Here is a 12,120-nt window from a genome sequence, read left to right on the forward strand (position 1 = left end):
TAGAACATAGTGCTAGCTAATTGCTGTTGTCTTTAAGGAGAAACCTTGATTTGAATGTTTTGTTTTTTACCTTTTCCAATAGAACCCCTATAAGCACTTTTATGATTGACGATCTTGTTGGTCAAATTCACTTTTCCTGAAATTCCAGTGTGTGTGTGTGTGTGTGTGTGTGTGTGTGTGTGTGTGTGTGTGTGTAATATTTTTATTGAGATGTAATTCACATATCCCATCATTGACCCATTTACAGTGTATAATGCAAATTTTTTTTGTCCAATAGATACTTGGAATCATTTTCCAACAGAGGTAATATGACAGTTTGGCTAATTTCTCCCTTCTTTTGGCCTCAATTTTTTATAGTTTCATTTCCCAAGATTTGTCAGAATGCTAATCCAAAGACTTGTAAGAATCAATCAATTGGTATCTGCTATTAAGTAATTAGGTGCTCAGAACTCAAAAGAATCAGTGGATTTGGAGTGAGAATACAAACTAGTAAAACTCTTTGCTACCTATATTGTCATCGGATGGTTGAAATATAGAAAGTATAGAAGATAATCCAGCACATTACTTCCAGCCAATTCTGTAAGGTAGAGCAAAACAAAAACATTCTAAACAAAGTTCTTAAAATACAAATGGGGCCAACCAAAGCACTTCTGGAAAGTTACGGAGGGAATTCAGGGCAAAGGTACTGGAGTAACTAAACAGCCACGGATTGACTTTGCCGATGGGACGCTCACTCCCTCCTCCCACATCTGCTCCCCTAGCTACTGCTCCCTGTCAGTGTAACACCCATTTTTCAAAGGGGAGAAATCTGAACAGGGAATTGAAAGGGAGGTCTTCCTCTTCATGCCCGAGAAAATTTGGAGGGAGGACATTCTGAATTCATCAACTTACTTCAGAACTCTAGTTTTCACTCTTCCAAGTTAAAAAAAAAAAAAATCTGCAAAGAATTTACATCAAGTTTTACACAGGGAAAAGAAAAAGTCAATTATAAAAGAAAAGCTAATGAAAGCTCTGCTGGAAACATTATTTTGTTTGCATGTTTTTATTCACATTTTTCTGAAATATTTACAATAAACAGGTAAAATGAGAATGCTCTTTCTTCTAGAAAATGACTTTTTTTTTCCTATTTAAAATGAATTTATCTCCTCAAAACGATCTGCTATTTAGTAGAAGAGGCAAAATGTTCTTTGAGCGCAGCAAACTGTTTTTCTCTTGAGAGAACTTATTCCTCTTCCATGCCTACAAATAAAAGAACTTTCTGTTGTCCAGTACTATTTCCTACAGGCAAAGCCTCCTGATGCGGGAGTGATGGAAAGAGCTACATCAACAACCCTCTGGCCAGAAGCTAGGTAGAGGGAATATTCTGTATGTCCAATTAAACCCTGCTTTTCAAATGGATGAATAGTTTTTTTCTCTGAGAGTGAATAAGAGTTGAAAGAGAGTGCTTTGGCTTTACTGAGAAATCCACAAATATTTTTCAGAATTTGTTAGCCCGATGGTGCCTGCAAAACAGAATTACACAGTGCCTTGGAAATTGGATAGTCTCACTGAACAAGCAATTTACATTGTTTCTTCAACGTCACACCTGCCTTCCAGCGATTGCAAACTTTACTCCTGCGAAAACAGAGACCCCACAAGGAACAGTCTGAGGCAAACACTTCTGCTTCTGTTTTCCATCTATGTTTTTCTAGTGTGAGCACTCAAGCAGGACTAAATGAAGAGGTGCACTCGGAGTTGACACAGAGGACATATTTTGTGTTTTCTGGTGCCAAAACACACCAAAGGATTAGGTGCTAGAATGGAAAAATGAGTTTTCTCCATTTCCCAATTACTTTCACAGGCCTTCTTATTATCTTTAACTTTCCTCTTATAAAACACACACACACACACACACACACACACACACACACACACACTAAAAGAAATTACTGGGTTCTTTATTTATACCTTATAATAACCTTTATTTCTTGGTTTTCACAGGAAGTGATGACTGCATTAAGTGCTTGGAACTCACTGCTACGGGATTCGGGGGAGAACTGGAAATTGTGGGTAGGCTAAGCATGGCGAGGATAAAATTAGCTTTCAAGCATATGACTACCAGGAAAGTTACATGCTACCAGAATCAAGATATCATGCGCTGTCATCAGGGTTGTAAATCGGGCATAACGTTTTTTTTAAAGGATGCAAGATAGAAAATGTGTCCTGTGCTCACAAATGCGAGATGGCAACCCAACAAGTTTTTATGTTCCTGTAATCACTAAACCCCATTTGCCAATACTAACATTGGAGTAATTACAAGGAAAGCCTGGGGTAAATTCTACCCTCTTGATAGCCTTGGAAAGCACAAATGCCAGGATTTGCAAAGGTTTGTGAGAACAGGACATCATTATAATTAATCACAGGCAAACCCCTGTCTTCAGTTAGTAACCCTGGTAATCCATGGGCGACAGGCCTGCTTGACTTCTGGCCTTCTCTTTTCCCTATTTCTATGCAAAGGTAAACAGCCTATGGAGGTGGCAGAATTTTCAAAGTTAACGTCAGTAAACCTGAGATAAAATAAAAATGATAAAGCTAACACTCGTCTTCTGCTTATCGGCTTTCAAACATTTAGCTTCGAAGCTTATGGATTTCTATATTTTATTACAAAAAACAAAAACAAAACAGTGTTTCCTGTGAACAATAAGATGGGGAAAAGCAACATAGAGATCAGGGTGACGCAGGATAATCAGAGAGGAAATGTTGTCAAGGAGGTTGCCAGCCTGCGAGGCAACAACATAAACAATGCTCTCAGTCATCACGCAAAAGCCACCTTCCAGATGTATAACATTTCCAATGGGCTCCTGGTCACAATTGTTTTTACTGTTATGTGTATATCAATGTCATCAAAAGCAGTTATCCTCTAAGACCAAGAGGGTACAAGAGGATACTGAAATTTCATAATATTTAGGTGCATGTTAATAATTAGAAAAGTGTAAAAAATTTTACATTTAGATCATATTTTAGTTTTTATATTTTATACTATTTATATAATATACATTCATTTATATAATTTTCTAAGCATTAACATGTATCTAAGTATTAAATGTATTCGAATCTTGAGGATTTAATTTCGTAGTGGGTTTAGTTATGGGGGAAAAGATCCTTTGCTTATCCGCATTTGGAATTTAAAAGTCACATAACAGTTTTGTAGAGTATAAGCAGAAGTGTAAGCATAAACCAAATGCATTTAGTAATTTAAAAAACTCCTTCCAAAACATATAGATATTAATTTCTGCAAATTCTGCAAGGGATTAAGCCAGAAATTGATGCGTAGTAATAAATAAGAGGTGAGTGAGTTTGATGACAAGAACACCTGAAATGACCATCAGAAGATGTGGGTTCTCCTGACTGCCGTAAACCATCCGAGTGACCTTGACCATCGCAATTAACCAGCATTCAATGGGACTCATGGATGACTCTGTATATTGGAGGTAACAAAAAGATGAACAAGATCTAGCTTCTGCCCACAAGAACTTGATGAGCTTATAAGGAAGGTAACACATACAATTATAACTGACATACGGCAGAATGAGATGAGGAGAAGTACAAACCAAACACAATGAGAACTCAGACAAAAGAAAGGCTACTTTCTTCCTGAAGAGGAGAGAGTTTGAAGGAAAGTTTTATGGAAGAATGACATCTGAAATGAGCTTTAAAAGAATGGATAAGGTTCCAATAGGAAATCTTAAAGGTAGAGGGCTTTTCAGAAGCAGTGGAAGAAAAACTTGCGGTTAAAGTTACATTCATGGTTCTCAGGCTGATTTTAATGCACGGTTATTTTTAGCTTGGGCGGCAAGAGCTCACCAGGCTCACCAAAGCCCCAGGACTCCCTTTTTGGACCCATTGGCCTTCCTCATTTACATCATTTGACCAGCTCTGCCGATGTTTGTGTTTGTGACACTTGCAAAAGGGATTCATAATTATCAAGATAAGAAATCTAGATGAGACCTTCTACAGAATGAAGAGAGCCAATGAAAGCTGAGTGAGGAAGCATCGGGACCCCAGCTGAGCCTTAGAACAAAATCTCTAGCAGCACTGTGGGGAATTGACTACAGGAAAGAGGAGCGATGGCCGGGCAAGAGAGGCAATCATCTGGGGAAGGACAAGAAGAATGTGTCCTCGGGCAAAGGAATGGAGACAAGAGGGAGGTATAGATTTCGGAAACAGTTCAGAAGTGACTTGACAGTCAACTAGATAATCTGGTGAAGGGAGGAGTGTAATCCATGGTTAAATTTAAACTTCATAGCATCTATGTCTAGGTGAATGCCGATGTCACTAATATAGAGAAAAAAGAAAAGGAACAAACTTGATAAGGAAGATAATGTTTCTTGGGGAGGAGGGGTGCTATGAGCATCTAGTAGGGTCCAGGGATGCTGCTAAACATCCTAAAATGTACAGGATAGTCCCCCACAAGAAGAATGGTCTAACCAACAATGTCAGTAGTGCAGAAACTGAGAAATCCTGATCTAGAAAAAGTAGGGACTTTAAATCTGGAGTTTTAGAAAGGAGGAATGAATGGAGATGAGAACTTTTATTCACTCATACTGCAGTGAGAGACATGGGAGAAAATTAACCACAGTGGAGAGTTTGTGGGAAAGAAAGAGAAGCAGGTGGCTGATGAAATCCTAGGCAATATCACCTCATTGGCAAAATGAGTTCACTGGAGTGAGGTAATGTCACAACCCTGTTCATATTTAAAATGCAATGACTCGATGACTGTTCTCAGGAAGTGTGAACCTAGGAAGATAGATATGAAGGAGGTGGTATGAATGGGGTGGTAAATCATGAAGCAGACCAGTTCAGTTAGGAATGTCCAAAACATCTGAACATTGAAGACACATTCCGATCCGCAGCAGGAAAACATGCATGAGGTCTGAGATTTTCATCTGCAAATTGGCTATAACTTGGTCACAGAGCCACACTACTGCAAATAGGAAAGTGTTTTTAAAAGAAGAAGAAAAAGTGGGAGGAGGAGTTAGAGGAGATGCGTGAAGAAAGAAGGGAAGAGAAAAGCGAAGGAAAACAGAGGAGAAAAGATATGGGAAGGAAATGAATAACAAGACAAGGGAAAAAAAGGAAGGGAAGGGAACGAAAAAAGGGTCAGAGCACTGTGCAGACATCTTCGAGAAGGCTGAAGGAATATGATGTGAGGGCAGTCCTAAGAAGTAAGACTAGTGGCCGTCCTCCATGATTTTGTGAAACTGATATGGGAGAATATTTCACGGACGGCAAAATCTGCTTTTTGGACAGTATCGTCACGATTTTTCAAAAGCTGTAGTAACACACAATGACCAAACAGGAACCAACACCTGTATACTTCTCCAGGGCTTAAATCAATGTTGCTGTAACTGCTCCAGGGAGTTTGGCCGGAGCAGGACAGGAGATGGGGAGATGATGTGGCACTCTCGTGCAAAGGAACATGCAATGATGCATCGTGGGCAACGTGGCAGCCTTAGACTGCTGAGCAGAGGCAAAACAGGTTAGCAAGAAACAATTAGAAGATGGTCCTTTTCCATTCCAATTGTGATGTGGCCCACAATGACAAGGGATATCTGAGACTAAAGGCAGCAGCAGCAAATCGAAGGAGACATCGCTGAATGGGAAAAAGGTGAAGAACATGAACACAGGAAAGGAGGCCCAAATGAATGGGCCACAGCTGGATAGGTCTCGAATTCCAGTCCTGGCTCCCACCTTAGCTAGCTTGGTGCTTGATGCAGAGTGTCTCTGAAGCTGGTAAAATGTGAATGACAAGTTTCCTAGGAGTGCTGTGATAATTAAATGAGGTCATATATGTAAAGCATTTGCCCGATGCCAGGTAGGGACTCCCTCAGTGGTAGCTGCTGTCAAGTAATGTCTAATTCTATTACTCTAAGTAATGCCTGAAAACAAAAACAACAATGGGACTCACATTCTCAGTCAACCCAAATCGAATATGTTAAATAAGGTAGAAAGCTTGAAAAGTAAAATCTTCATTTTCTTTTTTGTTGTTGTTGGTATTTTTTCTTTTTCTTTTTCTTTTTTTTCATGAATTTATTGGGGTGACATTGGTTAACAAAATTATATGGGTTTCAAGCGTACAATTCAACAATACATCACATGTATACTACAGTGTGAGTTCCCCACCCAGAGTTAAATTTCTTTCTTCATTTTCTAAAATGAGCAACTTTTATGAAATGGCCTTCAGAACTCTGGTCAGATTTCCTCATTGACTGATGGGAAAATTGGAAAAGGAAATGAAAAAGCTATTGTGGTTTGTATGTACATGGTCCCTCCCCCCGCCAAAAAAAAAAAAACTTTTTAATTAAAGGAAAGTTATCTATCATTTCTTTTATATAACACAAGATGAAAGCAGAATTAGAAAATTACAGTTCCTAGTTTTATAAATACCCACGCATACACATATCCATAGATACACATACATATATACATATATTTTCACCGTGAAAATACCGGACACGGTATAGATATACACATTCATATACATATATATTTTTTAAATAATAGAGCTAATTGAGGGAGATGCCTAGCAGAAAGGTATTCATAGATTTCTGTGAACTCGACTGGCGTTCATCACCCAGATTCACCCATTTATAGAGCAAACATAGCTGATAAAGTTCTTGGAAGTTTTGTGGTGCACTCAAGAAGAGAGTTTGGGGAATCGACCGGGGATTATGAAGGATATTCATCCTCCAAGCCACAGCCAGTTCACTCACCTGTCCAGGAGCAAGTTGGGAGCAAACAGGAGCTTCCCTGGGTGCTCCATGGAGCGCCAGACGAGACCGATCATCAGGATCTCCAGCCAGGCACATTCCAAAAGGTGAACCTGGTCGTGGAGGGTCAAATCCACAAAGCCTGAAACAAGACAAGAAGAACCCTGCTGACTGAACATAAAAGGCAGCCATGACTGTGAAGGGAATGCAGCCAGATATTTGAACTGGTAGGGTCTATTTTTCTATTGGATGAAATAACATGTATTAGAAGCACTTGATAGTAACTATTTGTAAACCTAGCTATGTCAATGAACTTCGGTGTGGCATGGAGTTCTTTGTGCCTTAGTGTCGATTCTACAGAACTAAGCTAACTTATGCACCCCACTTAGCTCTCTAGAAAGTTCTGTATTTAAATAGTATTAAAATGGGTATGTACTCTACTTAGACATTTCTAATAGCCCTATGTGACTATTAATCTTAATATTCATTTCTATTTCAGTTGAGGATATTAAGGGGCAAGAAATTTAAATTACTTGCTTAAACCAAACAGAAATTAGAGAGTAAGCAGGACCACAGTCGCTGAATTCCTATTTATTTGCTTCATCACTAAGCCATGCTCTTTTTTTCACACTGTATAAAAAATACTAATGAAATAGCATATGTAAATAAATCACTTGGAGGAGAATGAATGATATGATCACTTCTGATAATAAACACTAAAATATGCCCTTCTTTTCTAATGACTTCTTGGGAGATTAAAGCTTTTTCCAATCATCACTGGCAACATAGCGGTGCTAACAATAACAATAATAATAATAATAATAATGACAAAGAGGAGAAGGAGAAAAAGAAGACCAATTTACTGTGCCCTTACTAAGGATTAAAAGCAATGCTAAGTGCTCACCGTACACAATTTCTTTTAATCTTTTGTTAATACGATATCTCTAAGAGGTAGGAGTGATACCATTTTACAGATAAGGAAACAGATGTTCAGAGGCTTAAATGGTTGTTAAGGTCAGAGATGGAAATACAGTCTCTGGAAGCCATGCCCTTGACCACAACTGACACTGCCTCTTATGAGCTGCAATTAATTATAGACCTTGGATCGACTGAGCCAGTAAATCCAACCACACAAAGTAATATATGCTAGAATGACAGAGGAATTAAATTAACAAAACGTCCATAAAGTTTGCTGCTTTCCACATCAGTTCCTTGTTCTTTTTCCCTGAGATTTCTGGTCAGAATCTATTTCCTTCCTCACTCTCTTTCTGCTCTCAACCCTTTGTTCTCTCTTATCCATGAGACTGACTCTAGGGATCCCATTTTTCTTTGTCTTCTTCTTCATTTTCTCTAACTAATATTATACTTTTACTAGTTATCTATACTCATTTTGATTAAAAAGCCAAAACATAAGTTTATTTTCCTTGAGCAGTCAAGATTTGATAGTTTGCTTACTGGATGTTTCTTTTAGGGGACTGTGGAATTATCATGGGATCAATATTAAAGAGTTAGCTTGTCATATCATCTAATATACTTAAGCACCGTCTTTCACATAATCCTTACCGCCAAATAGGTGATGATTCACGTAGTGAAACATATATAGCATAAGCTAGAGAAAGACCTCAGAGTCTATGCCCTGTCTAGCCATCATCTCATTATCAAGCCTTGTCAATTCTATTTTTGAAATAAAGCTAAAATACTTCCTCTCCTTCCTATAGTCCCACTGTTATCATATTAATTCAGTTCCCAAGAGTCTCTCGTCCTTTTGTCTGACTTCTTTAACTCAGCATAATTATTTTGAGACTTACCCATGTTGTGGCATGTATGAATAGTCGATTCTTTTAATGGCTAAGTGGTTTTCTATTGTATGGCTATATCCATACATAATTACATTTTGCTTTTCCTTTTATTGGACATTTGGGTTATTTCCAGTTTCAGGCTATCATAAATAAAGTTGTTTTGAGCAATATGCGTACAGCTCTTTGCACAGACATGCTTCCATGTCTTTTGGGTAAATATGGAGGAGCGTGATGACTGAGACATATGGTGGGTGTATGTTTAACTTTTTAAGAAACTGCCAAATTGTTTTCAAGAGTGATTGTTCCATTGACATTCCCAGAAGAAATAGATGAGAGCACCACAGTGGCTCCACATCCTCACCAATACTTGGTATGGTCTGTTTTTGCAATTTTAGACATTCTAGTACATGTATAGAAGTAACTCACTGACATCGTGGTTTTAATTTGCATTTCTGTAATGACTAATAATATTGAGCATCTTTTCATGTACTTCCAACAGATCATTATCTTACACTACAGTCACATTAATTATGCACATACCTGTATAGACTGTGTACTCATTATAGTGCAAGCATGATACTATCAAATTCTGCTCTTTTAAAGTCCAAATTTATTGCACTTTCTGCTCCCGCGCTCAGCATTCCAAGGCCCAAAACAGAGCATGCGCCTTCCCATTGGAGAGAGTGGTTTCACTCACATAAAAGAGGACTTACAACTAGGGAGAAAGTGGGCAGCTTTGTTCATAAGAAAAACTAAGGGATTATAATACAGTGATTGCCAGTTATAAAAACAGTCCTGAGAATGTGAACTACAACATAGGGAATGTAGTCGATAATATTGTAATAATTATGTTTGGTGTCGGTGGGTACTAGACTTATCGGAGTGATCGTTTTTTAAGTTATAAAAATGTCTAATCACTATGTTGTATGCCTGAAATTAATATAACATTTTATGTCAACTACAATTGAAAATGTTAAAAAAAAAAAGAAAAGATTAAAAAACAATGATTGGGTTTCAAGTCTCCTGGGGAGAAAAAGGAGCACAGTATCTCTGCAGCTTGCAGCTATTTGCCTCTCCAGTGCATTGGGTAGAAATGGGCAAGGCTTACTCTGGAGAAAACCCTGCCAGAGGCGGCAGGAAACCTCCTCTTTCCCAGTATCCAAAGTGTGATATGAGAAACCACTCCAGGATACGGTTCTTATAAGGGAAGCTCTCAGGGATGTCTGAATTCTCTATTTCACCCCAGTCTTTTGGGTGAAGTTCTCATAATGGCAATGTAAACTTACCCTATAAATTAAACTCACTTTCAGAAATGTTAACATTCAAAAGGGAGGTCTTTTCTTTCATGACATACACTTTTATGTGGGGAAAAATGTTAGCATGTGATAATGTCACCCATGATGAAACCTACACCATGCCGTTCAATAGCCTCCATAAACCTCGAATAATCACACAGGGTGAGATTAGGGGTTTCTCCCAAGAGAACGGCAGCTGGCCATATACCCAATCAATTTTGGAAAACCAAAGAAGCACTTTCTAGTGGCAACCTTAAACATTAAACTGAATCATACTTTTGAATTCTCACTTCAGAACCTGAGTGCTATTTAAGTCTGACAGTTTTAGTGGTCTTTCGCGAGCCTCAGAAGCTCACCATAACCATTGTACCTACCCTACAAGTCTGGTGATTATGAAATCTATCCGAAATACATCTGTTAGTAACAGCTTTCAGTCTAAGTCCAGTAGAATTGCTGAGTCCTTCTGTTGAAATGATGTAGATCTCTTAAAAAGAAATAGCCTAATTATCTTTCCCATCTGTTCATATTGCCTATAGACAAGGGTTATTATATTTCTTGCACAGTGCCCTCTGCAAATTCTTGGGGCAGAGGACAGGGGAAGGTGACAAAAGACTGTCACCTTCTCAGTGAAGGTGATGGTTACTGAAGTAAGTTATTAGTTGGAATGTCTCCAATATACTGGTCTCATAGGAGCTAAATGCCCTCTGGGTATGGAATACATGTCCATTACTAATTTCTGTTCATAATCAGTGGAGGAAAGCAATTCAATAAATACCAAACAACATTATACTGGGCCAACTATCTGTGGACATGAAGTTTCAATCCCTTGACTTATGTTCCGTATAAACAGGAAAAATGATCTAATATGCAATTTCAACTGGATCTGCTGTAATAACTTAGAGGCATTCAACAATGCCTTTCTTGAACATTTGAAAGTGTCGCCAATATGAAGATGGGACGTAGTTGCATCTATGGGCTAAAAGTAGAAGCATCAGTGACAGGCTACACAGTGAGAGTTGACTTACTCTCCATCACTTGGAGACTCTTATCTTAATGACAGTGACAAGGGAGCTGTGGGCCTGTGAAATCCACATCAATGGGACAAAACATACACCTAAAAAGTAGTAACAGGAGTTGATTGAAATCAAATGAAATAAGATGCAAGGAAATCTCATTCTACAAAATAAAATTTTGAAAGAACATGAACATGAATCTTTTTCTCGTCGACATTCACAAGTCTAATATTAGAGTGTCCAGAGATAGAATATACTAGAAACAGACAGAAACGCCTCAGATCCTACTCCCTACCCACTGTGTGAGCAAGGGTCTAATGAAGTTGAGGGAGTCCTCTTTCATAGAAAAAGACCCTCCCTGGACACACAAGCACTCATTATTTCCAGCCTTGTCGCCAAAGACAGGCATTCTGCTTCTGTCTTTCACAGTAAAGTAACTACTTTTCCTCCAAGATTTTTAAGCAAGTTTTGACTGTGGAAGGAGCTCATGGTATGTCTTTCCCCTCTTCCCTTGGGCCCCATAAGACTCTAAGCCCGCTTTCCCACTTTGCTAAGGACTGCCATACAATTTGCCCAATCTGCCTTGGTGCAGAGGAAATCTTTTAAGCTCCCTCGCTTATACTGAATGTGGCAAGGCTCTTAGAAATAATGTTGAAAAGTGTGCAGAGATCCTTAGGTAAAGTGACCGATATCATATAAATGCATGTAAAGTTCTGTACTGCTTTGGAATAAAACATAAATCAGAGTGGTTCTTCAGTAGAGACGTGAGAAAAAAATAAATATTATAGTAATGATATTTATTTGTGTGGCATACAATCTATAGAGATGCAAAGCAAGGTAGAAACCGTGTAGAAGAAAAAAGGAACTTTTTCTGGGGAGCACTATCTACAAAACTAGAAGCCAGGTGTTTGGTTCCCTTAGTAAATCCACTGGAAAAAAAATATATTAGTTTCCTGACCTTCAAAATCATGAATCATGTTTGGTCATCAGATGACCCTGGTGTTCTCCAAAATGTCAGTTATGAGATTGTCCGTTGCATTCATTTTGTATTGCCTTAACTCAATGAAAGAAGATAGATTTAAATGACTCAGTTCTTTTTCTGTTTATGCCAAAGACTCAGTGCAAGATTAGAATAAGTTTGAGAGAGAGAAAGAGAGAGGGAGAGGGAGAGAGAGGGAGAGAGAGAGAGAGAGAGAGAGAAGGGAACATGAGATTACAGCACAATGTCAGCTACAAGCTGAATAAAACTTGGCATTTCTGGGAC

General features: G+C 38.5%; 1 protein-coding gene across 11 annotated transcripts in view; it reads right to left on the reverse strand.

Moving 5' to 3' along the window:
• Positions 1 to 12,120, reverse strand: part of ESR1 (estrogen receptor 1) — a 305,928-nt gene that overhangs the window by 47,711 nt on the left and 246,097 nt on the right. For all 11 annotated transcript variants that reach the window (XM_006915762.3, XM_015592380.2, XM_015592376.2 and 8 more), the window contains one exon: positions 6,753 to 6,891. In XM_006915762.3, coding sequence (XP_006915824.1) covers positions 6,753 to 6,891 — 139 coding nt within the window. The remainder of the gene's footprint in view (positions 1 to 6,752; positions 6,892 to 12,120) is intronic.

The sequence above is a fragment of the Pteropus alecto genome, unplaced genomic scaffold, assembly GCF_000325575.1.
Source record: "Pteropus alecto unplaced genomic scaffold, ASM32557v1 scaffold176, whole genome shotgun sequence".
NCBI lineage: Eukaryota > Metazoa > Chordata > Mammalia > Chiroptera > Pteropodidae > Pteropus > Pteropus alecto.